This window comes from Melanotaenia boesemani, chromosome 15, assembly GCF_017639745.1.
Source record: "Melanotaenia boesemani isolate fMelBoe1 chromosome 15, fMelBoe1.pri, whole genome shotgun sequence".
Classification (NCBI taxonomy): domain Eukaryota; kingdom Metazoa; phylum Chordata; class Actinopteri; order Atheriniformes; family Melanotaeniidae; genus Melanotaenia; species Melanotaenia boesemani.
In genome coordinates this window covers 8576994-8595469 of record NC_055696.1, presented here as the reverse complement: position 1 = coordinate 8595469, position 18476 = coordinate 8576994, and the positions used below count along the sequence as shown (strand labels likewise).

At 38.0% G+C, this 18476-nt stretch overlaps 1 protein-coding gene across 1 annotated transcript in view; it reads left to right on the top strand.

The window, feature by feature from the left end:
* The window catches only part of ephb4a (eph receptor B4a), a 39579-nt gene that overhangs the window by 10216 nt on the left and 10887 nt on the right, over positions 1-18476 (top strand). Inside the window, exons 2-4 of the mRNA XM_042008188.1 lie at positions 12735-12805; positions 14903-15184; positions 16256-16646. Of these exons, the coding sequence (XP_041864122.1) occupies positions 12735-12805; positions 14903-15184; positions 16256-16646 (744 nt within the window). The remainder of the gene's footprint in view (positions 1-12734; positions 12806-14902; positions 15185-16255; positions 16647-18476) is intronic.

Sequence of the window (18476 nt, the reverse complement as noted above, 5' to 3'; positions counted from 1 at the left end):
ATATAAACTGGATGGCAGAGACATTTCTGTGTGCCTGCTGCTCTCTTACAGCTCATACAGCCAAGAGCTTTAAGAGAGAGCCACTCCCAAAATGGAGTGGGTCAGTTCAGTTAAAGAAACCTTCAGAAACATTTTTCATCCACTTGGTATCTCATTTTTAAAGGGTGATGTATAGAAAATAGTCTTTTGCTTTTGTCACTTTGTCACATAACCACAGCAATTTCTGACTATATTAAGTCAACATTATCCAGTTGATGAAAATTATATTATTAATCTACCTTTATTATCCGATTGAACCAATGTGTGGGGTAGTAATTCAGTTTGTAAACTGCTGAGAAGACATTATTGCTGGCTCAGAAGTCGAAATTATGCTCTTTGTTTTCTACAATGAGTTTAATCTATATTCTGCATATATCGGTCACTGCCACACAGACAGCCAATTGCAGGCTTGTAGAAGCAGTGCGTGGACTGATGAAGAAAATTAGCTCTCAGTGTGTCTGTTGTTGCTTGAATACAAAACACTGTGATGTCTCCGAATAAAAGAGAAAATTCTTGCACAGAGTTGGTTCTCTTGTATCTTTACTTAGATGTGTCAATCTTTAGATGGTTTATTTAGCTGGAGTCGGCACTGACTTCAAGCTGTCCACCTCCCACTGCAGATTAGTCACTGAAAACTCTGTGTGTATGTGTGTGTGCATTTTTATTGCCATTTCCCCCCCAAAGTGAATAGTAGATTCTGATTTGGTAAAGGCTTTGATAAAGACTGATTTAAGAAATGCAGCAGACATTTTTGGGGCTTGTGAAGAGTTCGCAGTAAATGGAGCAACGTGGGGTATTTTATTTGTCTTGTTTTTATTTATTTATTTATTTATTATTATTTTTTATCAAGCTTTTTTTTAAGTAACATAAACCACTTGAAAAAAAAAAAATTGTATTGTGCAAATGTCCTTCCCCCTCTTGTTTATTTGACTGATTCATCTATGTAGTGTATCATCATTCAGACTCTTTAAATTAAATGTATACCAGTCTTTTGTTATCATGATTAAAATACTGATAGTTAATCTCTAATTAAACTGGCTGACTATCTGTTTTAATTATTGGAAAACAGAACCAACACTGGGGTAGTAGAGTTTCCTTCCAATAAGGAGGCTCATCCAGGATTTCAGCACTGTGTGACCCCAAAGTGTCCACCCTGCAGGTGTGCCAGTCTATGACTGACCCAGACCCACAGCCTCCCTGCCAGGAGAAGACAGGAGGATAAATATCCTCCTTCAAAGACAAAGAATGTGTTTGAAAACAAGCACATAACCCTCACTTTCCCATATTGCTTCTCTGAGCTCTCTGCCTTCAAGCTTTCTATAAAGAGAGGAACTTAACTTGAGGTTTTCTGGTTTATAAAGAATTGTTTACTGATTTGTTAAAGCTCCCAGGTATAGGGCAGTGAATTGTACTTATAATAGTATAGGATCAAATTTGGTTTTGTAAGAGTCTTTGTGCTGTGGTAAAACAAATATGCAGATAATTTAATTATATGTGTGAAGTCTGAATTCATGTTTAAACATGAAAATGACCAGATCTGACCACGGCATGACGGCTGCTTGCACTAGTCATCACACAGGCGATAAGCAAGTTTTTTTTTGTTTTGTTTTTTTGTTTTTTTTTTCTAGCAACCTTTCTTTCTTCTTCAGCCTGTAGCTGTTGATATCATCAAAATAACCAGAAGCATACCAATGAGCTTGTCACAGCAGAGAATGTCACTTTTCTTTCAGTCTTGTGGCATCAAAGTCTTAGAAAAGAAGTAATGTGTTCTTAAGCTCAAAAGAATGCAACATCTCATTGCAAAAAAATGCAATTCAGATTGAATTAGGTACAGACTTATAATAATAACATGAGTATTAATTAAATTGCCATGCATTTGTACATATTCATCCTTCTATCCATTTTCTATACCTACCTCTCCCAGCTGCTGTCGGACAGTAGATGAGGTGCAACTTGAACAGGTTTGATTCTCATCAGAGATCGGAAATTGAAATAACTACCAGTGTGCTTGCGTATGAATGTTCACACAGACACTAAAATCAAAACTCTGATATATTCCAAATTACACAGACATTTAAAGGGTGTTTCTGGCAAGACCTTAAATTTTAAGCATATTTAAAATCCTGTGTTTCAGTGCTTACTTAAAAAGTTCTTAATTGGTAAGTGGATTGATTAAAAAAAATGAACTGGAAAGAACTTTTCCTGTGAACACATCTGCATATAAATATATACAATATGATGAAAAGTTCTTTTGCAACTAAGGCTTCTTTGTGTAATCTAGCTGCAGTCTAACATGGGAGTGGTTTTGTTTGGATGGACATAAACAGTTGTGTGGAGAGCAAACAAAATGGAGCAGATAGTACTATGCAAAAGTATTGATCCACCCCTTATTGCTTTAAACTTCGCTTCCTAGCACAGAGACTTGTAATCTTTTAAAGTGGTCTTGAGCAATAGTTCCTCAGGGTTTTTAAAAAGTATTTGAAAGTTTTTCTTTGAGCATTGCCTGCTTTTCACTTATTATAAGTCTATTCTTTTTACCTGACCATTTTCTGAGGAATGTGTCTTTTTTGTTTGTTAAGCCACTTAACACTGACCTTTGACTCATTCAAGCTTTAAGAAGGCACTTAACTCAGGGGATGAACCAAGGTTGTGTCCACACATAACAGACAACTGAGAAACAAACCAATTTAAAGTTGTACTAGCAGCCTGCCACAAAGACACATCATTTGTTCCCATTTACAGAAAATGCACATTTTGACAGATGCAAAGTTGTATTTTTGACTCCCACAAATCGGCTAAAATGAAAATGATTTTTCTAAGAAATAGGAAGAAGTTCGGAAAATACCTCACTGAGGATCTTAGTCATGCTTGTGGCTCTTCAGGTCTGCTGTTCACCAAAGCCTCATCAGTGCTGATGTCCATGAAAAGATGGCTGTCAAGAGTTAGGGAAAAGAACCAGGGAAGAAGGGTTGAAGTTGGCCAAATTACAAAAGAACTGGACTGAAACTCAATGGCAACAGGTCTTATGGATTTTTCTTTAATTTAAGCTGTCATTAACTTGTATGGAGAAGGTCAGAAGAGACGTACAATTATGAGTGTCTACTTTCCATTATATTGATTAATAGTGGACACTCTGTTATGGTTTGGAGCTGCATTTCAGTCTGTCACGTTAAGGATCTCATCCAAATTGATGTAATGCTGAATACAGATACGTCCTGTCAGATTCTAATGCACTGTGCAAAACTGGCTGTGATCAGCAACTGCTTCATTTTTCAGAGTGACTGTAGCCAGATTTCCATAACCACTTTTTAAATGTGTTAGGAAGACATGAATAGGAAAAGGTGAGTGGAAATGGTGCAAATAAAAATAAATGAATTAATGAAACTTCCAGAAATGACATTAGGGGCAAAATAAAAGACGTTTACATTCACAACTGATCTAGCTAAGACTAAAATGATGTTCAGGTCTGAACCGTCAAACAAACTTATGTGGTCGACCCAGCTATGACATACAGGTGAAACTCAAAAAATTAGAATATCAAGCAAAACTTAATTTATTTTGGTAATTCAACTTAAAAAGGTAAACTAATATATAGACTCATTATAGTTAAAGTGAGTTATTTTAGTTATTTATATGAGAATAGTGTGAAAATGTTCAATGTTGTAGCCTCTAAGTCAGCTAATTAATCCAAAACAACTGCAAAGGACTCCTGAGCATTTAAATTTTCTATTTCGGTAGAATTCACAATCATGGGGAAGGTTGCTGACCTGACAGTTGTGCAAAAAACCATTATTAACACCCTCTGCAAAACAAGTTGGATGTTCTTAAAGTGCTGTATCAAAGCAGATCAATAAAAATTTGAGTTTAAGGGAGAAGTGTGGAAGAAAACGGTGCACAACCAGCAGGGATGACCGCAGCCTCGAGCAGATGGTCAGGAAAAGAAGTACAGTATACCTTTGAAAGTGGTATTCTATAATGATTTAGTTTAAAAATGTCTTTTACGTTCCTTAATGTGATTGTGTATCAGAGAGCCACCAGGGAGCTGCAGTTGTGTTCTCCAGAAGCCGCTCAGTTTTTCACAGAGTTGGGTTATTTTTGAAGAGGCCTTTTCAAAGTGGTGCATATAATTGGAAGTAGCGGGAGGTAAATTCTCTCAGTGGCAGATCAATATTGCAAAGAAGCTGAAATTTATTACAAAGAAAGTCTATTTAACCACTCATGATGTAAAAAAAAAAAAATAACATGTTGATGCGCCGTGTGTTTAAAACCTGATTTATTAATTTTATTTTTTATGTTTAATTAGAATTAAATTCTTAACTTTTTCCACCAGAAACAAGAAATCCTCCCTTCATGCTTTTAATTAAATTTTTATACCTTTTGCTTTTAACTTCTCTGTATAGGTTTTGACAAATTACCGTCCAACTCAGGTGTCTAACAACCAACATTTGTGGTGGATATCACCTCTGTGTTAAATTTTAATCTATTTTAGCTTTTTCCAGAACGTGCCATGGCTTGCATCAGGGAAATGGCTGTGAGAGTCTTAGACACACAATGAAACAGATGGTTGATGTCTCGTAACCTTTACCTCTCATTTTATGCAAGGGTCAAAACTTTTTATATCACTGATTGGAATTACACATTCACTTTGAACTAGTGTGACTTGAATAATGCAACAGTTTTATTCCCATTTTACCACAGTTAATTAAAATGAGGATATGAGTGCACCTTGGATGGTTCTCAAGTTTTTTAATCAGCATTTGTCTTTTGATCCAACACCACAAAAAAGCTTTTGTTTAATCCTTGCTTCTGCTAAGATACACAGACATATTGACATTTATTACTAAAGAAGAAATGAAAGATAAAAAAAAAAGTTCCCTGCTGATAAGAGCTTAAGTTCAAGCTTAAGTTTTCAAACAAAAAAAAAAAAAGGAAAACCAAAAAGTTTTGCACTAACTATATTATTGTTAGCCAAGAAGGGGTAGTCATCGGATCTTTCATGCAAGCTCTCTTGTGTGGACTCTGAGACTGACTGGGGAAAACACATCTTCACCTGGAAATGATTAACATTACGATTCTGCTTAGTGAATCTCTGATGACCATGTCATTTTAAGCCTTAACATTCAGAGGTCAGGTACCACAGACCTGGTCTTAATACTCAGCACTGTGAGTCAGTTTAATTCACAGCACTGTTGATCCCCTCTGGTAGCATCTTTTGGTTCCTGTCCAGTATGAGGCGTTCGCCATAACTGGGTCACATCCTGTCCTGGGGAAGACACCATATATATATATATATATATATATATATATATATATATATATATATAGTGGCAACAATTAACACCTTTTCTTTATCTCACCCCTCATTCCTTTTATTATTTCTCCTAGAAACATTCAGTAGCTGAGCTTGTCTAAATGTGTCACAGACGGCTTTTGTTATACAGTAGACATGGAGGGAAGCTGTGTCCTGCCTGACTGCTGTGTGCATCTGAAAGACATGTGTGTGAGTGTGTGTGTGTTGGCAGCTGGCCCCCACCAGACCAGGAGACAGGAAGGGAACAGGAACTATGGGAAGCTGATGTCTAATCTCCCTAGACACAACTTTTTTCAAAGACACACAAACACAGTTCATACACACATATTTAGTGCTAACATTTGTGTTCATGTGCACTCACTCATGTGCATGCACTACAGAAAACTGAATAACAAACATGAAAAGGAACTTCACTTTTCATTTTTAGTTTTAATGTGCAGTGTGGCTAATAACACAAGTACGCTCAGAATCAGCTTTTCTAAAGATGAATCTACGTTTTATTGTATAGTTATTGTATAGTCTGTAATAGTTAGAGTACAGTTTAGTCTTCCTCCTGAGACAAACACCACTGTATAGCTATGACAGTATCAATATTCCTATCTAAAGCTGGATTTGATTTGATTGAACTGCATCTCAGATGGTAAAACAGCTTTACAAACTCCTTTTGCAAAACACCTTATAGCTGGGTGGCTGTTGCCCATAATCTGTAACTGTATAAAAACCAACAATCCTTCATTCAGGGTCACAGACAGTAGCCAATCACTGCATGCCCCATTCTTTATAAATTTGTAATTAACGTTATTTTTCTTCAAACTATCAGTTAACACCCTTATATGTCTAAAAAAAAATAAAACTATTGTATTATTTAGTCTAAGCTCTTTAAATACATCTAGGTAATGTGGTTGGAGGTCAAATGACCCATGCATATACACTCAACTAGACATAAATGGTCCTGGGTCCTTAGCACATGCTCCAAAGTTTGATCTTTTAAATCTTTTTTTAAAAACAGTAAAGCATATGTGTATAATAATAAAGCCAAATTCCCAATAACACTGTTTTCATTCCCTTATATTTGTTTCTTTTCACTGACACTAAACACATCAGAAATTGTGATTGAAAAGGAACCCATTAAGACTATGTGCCAACTCACAGCAATCCCAGAACGTCACTTTACTCTCATGAAATTTTCATTTTGTGATCATCATTTAATAAGCTCACCACTGATGTAACTTAAAAACATCCTCTGTGCAGTCAATTCAGTTTTACTCAGACAAATGATGATCTCCCACAGAGAGAGTTTGAAGAGGCAGAATATTTTGAACATTTTCTCACACAGTCCACAGTGTCACAACATCAGTTATATGCTGGTCAATAACTCGATTCACCTCCCATGCATGTATTCTGTGACAAGGATACCGTTCCAATTAAATGACAAGGTCGAAATGTAACCGTAACTCGACTAAACTCTCTTCTTCATTTTAAGCAACATTTTAATGCCTTCCTCACACCATTCCACACTGTAAAGCTGGCCTCTCACTGCAATTAAAGCATGGATGTTTAGATCTACATTAAGTAGATTTGATTTCTTGATGTAGCTGAACAGCTTGTTTGAAGAACCAGTGCTAGAAAAGATTAACATTACCCTAATTCTTTTTCAGGAAAGCAGATTAAAGCATCCCCCCCAAAACTTGAATTATTGAGATACTGCTTTTTGGTCCTGAAACTCAAAGATTCTGAGTATACATGTCAGTTTTGAGGGCACTGCAAAATTACATGTGCTAGCAGTGGCACATGATGTATGTTATTTCTCAGTTATAGCCTCATGAACCCAGCAGCTTAAGCTGTTTTCTTATGTGCACAGTAGTCCAGGATTTTCTGCACACTACCCAGAATAGCAGCATGTGGACATAGATGTCTTAATCAGTTCAGAATTTAACGAACTCTCTTTGTAGTGCAGAGTGTAGGTAATGTCCAGTTGAGCTAGTGTGTGAAAACAGCAGGTAATTCTCCGGAGAACTCCCTGCTGATAGAGGTTGCATACTGATATCGGTCGCTGCTTTGTATTCTCCACTCTCTCGCTGTATATTGATGTCCTCTCCCTTTTTCTTTACATTATCGCAGAAACATCCAAATACAAGTGGTTTCAACATCAACACAAAGACAGTAATGATGACTGCTATGTTGGTGACCTCATCCGTCTCTTGTGTGTTTTACTCACACAACTGTATTGAGAATTCAACGAATATTATCTGAGCAGATACAGTTTCCTGGCTTGGTAGTTCATTAACTATTCCATTTGTGTTTTCTATTGATTAGGATCTTTTATTTTCCATCTTGAAGTAATTAAGTTACACATCTTGTACACTGGGGGAATGTGATTCAGAAGGACAGTACTGTGTGTTTAAAAATACATCGTACTGCCACCCACATGTTTGAACCTGGCTTTGTTTTAGCTAACCAGACTAGTTGTTGAGACTAGTTGGCAACTAGGAACCTAGTTAGGTTTCGTACATTTTACTGCTAATCCCAAATCCTTTAACAACCCATCCTTTTTTTTTTTTTTTTTTGCATTCCTCTTTGTTATTATCCTCTCTGTCTGCATTTCTCTAGGTGTATGAGAGTAATTGGCACTCTGTTTCTTTAATTAAAATGAGGTCTAATTGTAGCTGAAGCAGGCCAAATGTTCATAGGCCTATAATTTCTCTATCACACTCCAGTGCCAGAGAGAAAGTGGAAAATAAGGAGGGAAATGACACACCAGGAAGAAAGTAACAAGTCGAAAATAGGGAATGTTATTAAGGGAAGGGATCCACGTCAAATGGATCCGGTTTTTGAAAATGAGGTTATCTGTTAAAAGCCTCAAGACCAAAAATGTACAGCTCACTAAAAGCACAGGGTAAGGTTTTACATTTCTAAAGAAATTTGTGTAAAACACCCTCTATTGTTGTCTCCGTTTTATAAAGGAAACTTAAAAAATTCTTCCTTTGCTTCTTCAAACATGGTTTAATCATTAACATACAAACTGTACCCCATAATCACTAATTTGCAAACCCACCAACTCAACACTTGCCTCTCAGTTTCTCTACTTGAGAAGATTTGTCTCATTCCCGTCTGTTGAAGTTTTTCCTAACTGTAATTCTAAGGCCCAGACATATCACCCTGCCAGCACCAGTATCAGTTTAGACTTCTCCAGTGTCTACTAATGTTGACAGTTGTCCTGTAATTACTGTACAATCGTTTGTTTTGGGTGTTAAATATGGCCAGATGACGAATTCTCATTGTTCCAACATTTTCTAGCGCTCGGGGCAGTTTTCCGGCGGTGGGTGGCCGCTACAGCTGAAAGAATGTAGGGGAAAAGCTGGCTTCCTCTAGTAGGGCTTAAGACTGTTTCTGCTCTAGTGAAAGGCAAGGCAGTGCAAGCACATAATAGAAGTACCCACCATCTCATACAAACAGTCACGCTCATGCATCCTGTCTCATAAAGCTTAATGATAGAGCAGTGATAAACAGTGATTTTGTACCTGGGGTGTGGGGTGTTTCTTTTCCACACCTTACTCGGCTTATAAACACTGGGGCAGGTGTTCTTCTGAAAGGCGGAAACAGGGCAGTTCGTTCAGTCAGCCCCAAGGTGGTGAAGGTGATTTTCTCTTTTTAAATTACGCTGTAGTGAACACGAGGGAGACTAAATACAGGGGAAGCACCGGATTGAACTCTTTCACCCAATTATCCTCCTCACCCTCCTCTGTTTTATTTTGCCCTGCTTTTTGTAGACATTTTGCTTTTTCCTTTCACATTGTTGTAAAGCTGGTGGGCTTTTGTGGTTTTGAAGTGGAAGAGGCTTAGAGGCATTAATGTTGGTGTTTCTTTAAAAGAACCCTACATAGAGGGTAAAGTGAGAGAAGCAAGTAATACAGAGGGAAAAGTCTATGATGAGAGTCGCATCATGTGCACCTTTTACCTCAGTGTGATGCAATGACAGGATTGTTACATATGCAACCTCGATAATTAGTGACTCTAAGTCATTGTTCTCATGTGCAGCATGCAGGAGATTGTTCACCTAGATGACAGGCGAGAGAAATTGTCCCTGAGGTGGAATGCAGAGAGAAAGATTCAAGTGATTTGGCTGTAAGGCTGCGACAGAGGAACTGAGATGGAGATTAATTCTGTTTTGTTTATTGCAATATTTATTAAATTAGCATGAGTGAAAATGTGAGCAGCGGTGGGCGTTGAGTGATCTTTGAAAATGTTATGGGTAGCACAAGTATACAGAGTTCAAATATTAGCCAGTGATAATATTTATGCCTTTGAATACTTTTTCTCATTGTGTTAATTATTTTTTATGACAGTTTTTTGTGTTGCCTTTATGCATGCTGTGTCAATCAATGAGAAAGAGACATCTACAACCTCAATCACAAATGCGTTGACACATTGTGTAAAATACAAGTAAAGACAGAACGGAATGCTTTGCAAATCTCATTAGCTATTTTTTTTTCTTTTCAATAAATCATACATAACATATCAGCTGAGAGTAAGACAACATGGAAAATATCGGCTTATTTTCTTGAAGGCGGTGACAGCGTTTGATTTCTCGTTTTGATTCTGGTTCTTAACGATTCTTGAATCAGACCAAAGATTCAGACCTGGTGCAAAATATTAAACAAATAATAAGGAACAACTTGTACAACCGAGTCCAGTTTAGCAGCAGGTATAGTATAAATCTGTAATTGCTACAATTTTATCAGAAATCACAAACTCTTGGTAGAGTATAACTTGTTAACTGCCCCAATGTTGACATAACATGTACTTTATTGTTTTACTTACCGGATTTGGACTGGAGTGCAGTGCTAAGCTGAAGGTCAAAGACGGGGCACTCTGTTATTTGTACACCATGACACCAGAGGTGTTGGATCATGTTCGTCGTGCACCCTCCTGTGCATGACATATTATTTTATGTACTGAGACAGCGTGTAGTTATTTTTATTAAAGTGCAGCCACGCTTTAGACCGCGCTGCACACTTTCCATGGTTGCGCTGTAATGCAAACACTTCTTGGCGATTCTTCTTCTTTGATTTGCAGCGGCTTCTTCTTCCGTTCAGTGGACTGGGTATCGAACCTAGTAATTGAAATTTTTAAATTTCAATGATTCCGAGACATTTGGAAAGTTAGTCCCGGTTCCAATCGATACTAGATGCCCAACCCTAGCAGAATAATAATAATCTGGCACATAATCTGGAAATATTTCTGTTTGCAAGGGACTTGGATGAAAGTCATTAATGGATACCCATTATCTATGGGTCCTCAGACAGCACCCCGTTAAAACCAGACTTGAATCTGTCATGGAAATCCCTGCATGAGCTCAAGAACCCTTCCAGAAATCACTGTCTGAGAACATGGTTTACCTTGCCATCCACTGCATGTTGGAGCTGTAGCATGCTAAGAAGACAAATGTGATCCTGAATGATGAATGATTTGTATTCATAAGTTATTAAAGTTTAAATAGTATTTTAAAGTAAAATACACCCACATCCCAATTAATTATTGGGATGTGGTTGGTAATGCAGAATGTGATTGCTACTCTCTTCCTCCTGGATATCAGAGATGATTAAAGGGGAAGAGTTGCAGTTATTTATTTCTGTAAGTACTACAAGTACTGGTTTAGAGCAGTATTACATAAAAAGAGGACAAGGACTCACTGACAACTTTCATGTATTTGTTGTAGCCTGTGTTAAAAGATTACCCAAAAACCCATATATGCTTCCACAAACAAGTCAACGTGAATTTTTGTTAAATAAAAAGCATTTGTGTAAATGATACTTGGAATTCATATTAGCATGAATTTAGGAGTTTTAGCAGCATGTTTTATCACACTGGCAGGTGTAGTCATCAATTTGCAGGATGTGACTTAAATATGAGATTGGTAAGTCGTTCATATTTTTTAACATAGGCTGCAACTAATTATTATTATTATTATTTCTTTTTTTAAACATAGGTTAATCTGTCATTTCTAAAATAAATGCTCACCTCTGTGACCCCAAGCGCAGACCGCTGACATTTTTACATTTGTTCGGGAGCTAGATCCGGACACCGTTTGCCATATTTGGCTAAGGAAACGGAAATATTATACATCTTTAACAGTTAAGAAAAGTTAAACTTTTACCTCATCCAGGTTTTGGAGAAAAGCATAATTTATGTTATAAATGAAGGAATGATTTGTATTCATAAGTTATTAAAGTTTAAATAGTATTTTAAAGTATGAGTTCCAAGCACTGGGGTTTTTCTTTATGTGAAGCACTGTTAAATTAATCAATATGATGAAAAGGGAAATGGTTGCTTTAATAAACCAGGAAAAACCAGAAGTTTATAAAATTAAATCAAGAAACTCAGGGTTTTTATTTTCAGTACTTTGGCTGCTTTAGTATGCTGTGTGTGTGTGTGTGTGTAGAGTGTGTATTGTGGGGTACAGAAGATGCTGAATTAACTGTTGAATCTTATATGTGTATGTAGCCTAATACAACAAAGCACCTTAATAACCTCTGTGGTAATACTGTGCTGAAACTCACAGCTTCCCTGGAATCCATTTTCACGGAGGTGCTCTCCTTGAGCGTGGCCATATTTAATTTTGTTTATTAGTGAAAGCAAACTGCCCAACCACTGAAATGGGCTTCTTCATGAACAGGTAGGTTTTTCTCAAAGCCTGTCTGTGGTGAAACCTTATCCCATCAGTATATGAGTCATTGTTCCAAGACAGTGAGAGGACAAAAAAAAAAGATGAAAAGAAGTCCTGTCATCCGAACCAAATTATGCTTCAGGTTACACGCTGTTCCAGTCTCTGATTTTATTGGGATACTGAATCATAGCAGACCTGGTCTGATTGTTTGTAAGCAGGCAGCCTGCCTCTCAAAAGATTACAAAAAAAAAAATCTATTCTATTGTAATCACAGATTGTAACGTCAAGGCTTAAATCTTGATACGCGTGTGTGTTTCCAGCCATGTAAGTCTGGTCGATTCTTCTGCTGAGCTTGTCCTTGCTCTCCCTGGACAAAAGTAGAGTCCTCTCAGCAGGTTAAGGGTGACCGCAGGCATGGCCTATCGCTGGGAACAGAAGGGACATGGGGGAATTAAAAACAAACATTAGACGAAAGACAATTTTAGGATAGTGGGAATGTTCAGTGTCGGTGTAATTGACTAGTGAAACTCCATCTTTCACCCTAATCCCAATATAAGCTACGGCTCATACTTGGCAGAGAGCCTTGGACTTAGAAATATGTTCAGTCAGTTATTTTGAATTCAATTATGTGCGTTTCTCTGAATGTAAATGAGTTTTATGCGTTCCATTTGAACCTTTCTTGCTGTGAATGATATTATATTTTTATCTTCTCCACAGAGGTCCTTATGAACACCAAGACAGAGACGTCTGATCTCAAATGGACCATCTTTTCACATGCCAAACCAGAGGTATGTAACCCCAGCCTCACTATGTTATCTATATTCCTAACATTAACCTTGTGGTGACTGCAGATTTTTGGCCTCCAGCTGTTCCTTTGTTACTTTGGCCATAAACAAATTCCTTATATGGCAAGCAACTGACAGGATGAAGAAAACACCAGACCAAATGTGCCATTTAAAGTATATTGAAAGCAGATGCTTTGATATATCCCATCAACCTTGGAGTCAAAGTGACTAGCTGCCCACAATTTTAGGTCCTGCTGCCAGCAAAAAAAAAGCGAGAGACATATTTGTAATTTGATCAGCTGAGGAGCAGTCACTGAGGTATTTTTGCCAGCAGTGTCGGTGACCAGAACTGCTCAACTTGCTGATGTCTCAGAAGGAAAACCGTCACAGTGATGCTGGCAGGGGGGTTTCTGGAGCTGGACCAAAAATACTCACCACACAGGCCTTTGCTTCTGATTAAGATGCAAAGCAAGACAAGCTGGCATCCTTAGAAAAAGTTTGCACAGCCATTATTTTTTGAAGCAGGTCATCAGAAGCTTCATGTTGTCAGAAACGTGGCTGGGTTATGTTTTTTAACATTAACTTGGCACAAAACAATGATTTAGTCAGTGATGACAAGCAGCAGTGTAGAGAAGCAATGAGCTGCCTGCAACAAAAATGCAGACATAAAAGCATTGCCATATAGCTGCTTATTTTTAGAATTGACCTTACAGCTGATTTTTTTTTTTACATCTTCAAACCCAGATATAATTTTCTGGCCTTTCAGGTTCAACAGTCCTTGAATGTCTTTGTTTAATGTTGGCTGTAGTTTCATTAATAATTCATATTGAATACATATATTCATGGCTGGAAGTACAGCATATGCCAGCATAAAACACAGTTGTATGTGAAATAAATGTCATATAATTTTATGCTGTGTCACAAATGGCCTCAGTTTATGTAACTGTGTATTCTCCTAATGTATGAATGGTATTAATATAATTTTTAACAACAAAACAAAGCAGTATTTGTAAAATATTGTTTAAATGTTTTATATATGGACCTCTAGAGTGGACTGTGTGTTGGGGTTTGTGTGCTGGCAATAGTAAAAGTGGTGCTTTAAAGATAGAAATGCCCTTAGCCCTAAGTAATTTGCAACATTAAAGAAGGTATTTATCATATTTTTCAAGCAACTTCATTAAAACTGTTCCATAAAACATCTGTCCCATTTAAAATCTACTTCATCTGTGTGTTTTTTGAGTCACACTTGATTTTCAGTGATGATTCCTGTCAAATGTGGTGCATCCTCATCACAGAAAACATTTTGTAAAGATACATATCTGCTGCCACAGTGTTTTTTTTTAAAGATTAGAAGATATTCGCCTTTCAATTGATCCAGATCTGGCTCAGAGTGCTTTGCTGCTCTGTAATTCATACAGACCCATATTCTGCCTCACTCCTCACATCATGTGTAAATGGATTTTTAAAGATTTACATATTTACATAACAGAATTTTTGAGCCTCAAGTTCAGCAAATCTCCTAAATTTTGCCCCCAGTATGTTAATTTTCTGCTCTTGGGAATGCAGTGATGGTAAACATCTTTTCTGTTGACTCAGAAGTCAAACATTAAAGCATTTTTCTGTTGTGGCTCCTGAACAAATGTAGATTTCTGTGTAGAGTTTTTACCTCATACATATTTGTGATTGTATTTTGGTCTGTAAGTGCGTTTTGAGGGGTGAAAGATGTGTCTGTCTCAGCTGCTGTGTGCAGCTGTGTGCCTTGTTTGACAAGTGAGACTTGGATTCCCACTAGCTGTGTGCTGCAGCTCAGTGAGAGGAATGATTTAACAACCCAGTTTCAAATTTAGGCAGGATCAAAATCCACAGCAAGACACTTTCATCCCATGGGTCATTGACAGGTGTAGCGCGCCAAAGAGACAACAAAGAATTACAACATTATTATGGTTTATAGGCTTCTATTATGTCCACTTGTGTAAAATCCCCTGATGATTGTCTTTACAGGTGAATTAAATCTACAATGTGCTCAGTTCTCACAACTTTTCTGGGTCAGATGTCTTTTAGATGTGCAGTCTGACAGCCCTTTGTTCTCTTCGCTCTCAGTGGGAGGAAGTAAGCGGTTTAGATGAGGAGAACAACAGCGTGAGGACCTATCAGATCTGCCAAACAGACAGTTCATCCAGCCACTGGCTGCGCAGTGGCTTCATCCAGAGACGAGGAGCGTCTCAGGTTTACGTGGAGCTTCGATTCACCATGATGGAGTGTTCCTCCAGGAACATTCATCACCGGAGCTGTAAGGAGACTTTCAACCTTTATTATTACCAGGCAGACTCCAATGAGGCCACAGACACCTACCCACCCTGGATGGAGAACCCTTACACCAAGGTATCCGTCTCCTACCTCTGTATAAACAAATATAGAACATTTTAATACAGTTGTTAAAAAATTTTATTTCCATGTCAGCTTCAAGAGATCCATGTACTGCCCACAGTCCTCATGATTAATCAATGCGCCCACAGTCATGACTTAACTTGGCTTGTCAGTCAACAGTCAAGAGCTTAAAGATTTTCAATTTGCCATTAAGTGTGAAAAAGAAAAAACTGTGTTTAAGAAGGTACAGTGATTAAATGTTTGGCTTTTTACTTAAAAAAGCTAAACTAATCGATTAATAATAATTTTTCTATTAATTAAAACTTATTATTTTCAGCACCAGCCAATGAACACACTGTATTTAGCCATGTAGCCAGAGTCTAAAAATACAGTATTCAATTCCATTATAGAAGCCCTGTGTGATTTTTATTTTAGTCACTGCAAATAAAATAATAGTTCCATGTTCAAATAAGACCATCTTCTTTCCCTGTGAATAAATAATTTAAAATCTCTCTAAAACAAGACAGCTCACATGTTCAGAAATCATAAAAACCTTGCTGTTTTTGTAGCCTGTAATCTAATGAGTGATCTATGTGTATTGTACTGTGAATAACTGCTGAGACTTTTCCAAAATACACACATTTTTTTGATGGGTTTTTATCCCTCCAGTATGCACTTGGCTTACTTTTGTTCATCTTGCAGGGTCAAAAACTGTTTGTAGAGACAAAAAATATTTCTTCAGTTCTATAATTTATTCCATTCAACATTTGGTCCTTTTTATGCAATGATCAAATTAGATTATTGATCCACCAAAACAAGGACGGTGTTTTCACAATCTAAACGTTTACATAATGTGTATCGTCGGGGTTTGTATGAATGCAGCACTTTTTGGCTTCTAAATGTCAAACCTCTGATGTCATGATGTCCTTAAACACAACATCAGAGAGTAGTGTATAAGGTGTGTGTAATGTCTCGTCGAGTAGCTGAAAAGGTTGACGCTTGCAAAGCAACCTCTGGTCATTCTCAAGCCTATGTGCTGGAATCTGTTTATCATATAATACTTTTTCTCTTTTTTTCCTGTGTTAGGTGGACACAGTGGCTGCAGATTTTCTACTTAGGAAGGGTGGAGAGCGGAAATTTAACGTAAAGACACTAAGACTCGGCCCTCTGACCAAGAGAGGCTTCTACTTGGCCTTTCAGGCTCAGGGCGCCTGCATGGCCCTGCTGTCTCTGAGGGTGTTTTTCAAAAAGTGTCCTCCACTGGTCAGTGCTCTGTCCTCCTTCCCTGAAACTGTTCCCCGTTCCCTAGTGCAAGAAGCACAGGGTTCATGTGTGGAGCATGCCGCTCAGCAGGGGCCCCGATCTCGGCCGCCTAAGCTCTTCTGTGGTGAAGATGGCCAGTGGGTAGGACAGCCAACGACGTCCTGCACCTGCCTACCTGGATTTGAACCAGCTGAGGGACAAACACGCTGCACAGGTAAGAGCAGAGCAAAGCTAGGCCACATAAACAGATGTATGTATAGAGACTACACCCATATAGGCAGCGGAACAGGCAGACTAAACAAGAAAACAATGGTAATATGAGGGTGGGGGTTCACTGAGGGTTGAAGCATTCAAGAGGAAATGAAAGACCAAGGAAGTTAATGAGGCAGGGAAACGGCTGTGACACAGTGGGGACAGAGGGAGAGGTCAGCTAGAGCAGCACTTATCTCAGAAAGGAAGAGCAGGGTCAAAGGCTTACTGCTGCGACAGCTCATGGTTCGGCTGAGATAGAAGGAGCACAGGAGGACTGGGGAGGTGAAGGGAGCAAAGCAGGGAGGTGGTGCTCCGGGTAAAGATCCTATCAGCTTGAGAACATCAAAGCAAAGCACACAAGAAAAGAAAGGAGAAGCAGAAGGATTCTCTCAGGAGTTGTGCAGCAGCTCTGTCTAATGAGTCCAATTAACATGCCTCGTGCGTGAGCACTCCCCCACGTGCACACTCACACACTTAAAGCATCGCAGCAGCACAGATAGATGCTGAGCACGGTACACAAAGAAGCAGAAGAAGGAGTTCTGCGTTTTCTTCAGAAAAATGTGGTTTCATCTGTCTGTGTTAGAAGGCAGGATTCAGTTTGATCTCCGTGGGAGGTATAACGATTTCATTATGAAAAAAGAACGATTTCCAACATCATGCTTCTGTTGAAGTGCCGTTTCCAGCATTCTGTCACTGAGGAGAGCTGTGAGGAAAAACACTCACTAGGCCATAAAGGGAAATTGCCTTCATAGAGGTATTGGAGTTAATTTGCTTCATACTCTGGTAATTTCAGAAAATAGAAATAAAATTGACATCTAGGTTTAGAATTAAATTCATTTTGTTGTTATACCATTATCTCCAAGAGACATTTTCTGGCTCAGATGCACCCATGTGATGCAAAACTTGAGACTGTTGTATAGATGAATTAGTGTTATAAATGAGCTTGATTAAGAAATGTAAACCACGTCTTTGAAGTAAACCACTAGCGGACTATGAATACAGCTACATGGGAGGGTTTGTGCTATGTATATATAACAATACAGAGAATCAGATGGTCGTCTACTCCAGAAGTGATTAATATAAATTTTTAGATTTTTAAACACATCTTGTAAAATCAAAGTAAGAACTCAGAAGCTCTTGATTTTGTTCTGTTTTAACCAACAGCTGTGCTTTTGTGAGCAGGCGAGTTTTGCAGCCACACTCGTCAATAACTGCACTCATCTGGAGAATTCCTGCAGCAAGATGTCAGCTGCAGGGTTTTGACCCTGTGAAATGTGTCAGTTTTCACTATAACAATGTAACAATTGGTGTGAAAGTTTATTGTTTTTAACCCTCTTTCTCAGTCGTGGTGCTTCAGTCACCAAACAGAGGACAGAATATAAACACTTTGATTGTATGTGGCGTCATAGTGCCAGATTATTGTACATTCACATGAGGGACAAGTGTAAAGGGTTTATTTTTCTAATTAGTTGTTTAGGCTGTGAGAGATATTTGTTTAAAACAGAGATAAGCATAAGCATCTTCTCACATTTGGGAAATAGTTTTGTTGGTTTGACAAAACTGTAGTCAGTTGGTTTTCTGTCAGTCAAACTGAACCGTCACCAAATCCTTTTTAGCATCAGTTCAGACTCTTCAGTCTTTCTTAGCTTATCGGTTGTCACAGTGGTGTTCTTGTCTGTACAAGAGATGTTGAACAATATATGCAAATAAATAAACACAGGCAGCTTTTTACAAAAACTCTTAACATGTCTGGTGTGATTATTTAGGTAAATCCAGTGATAGGCAGCTGACT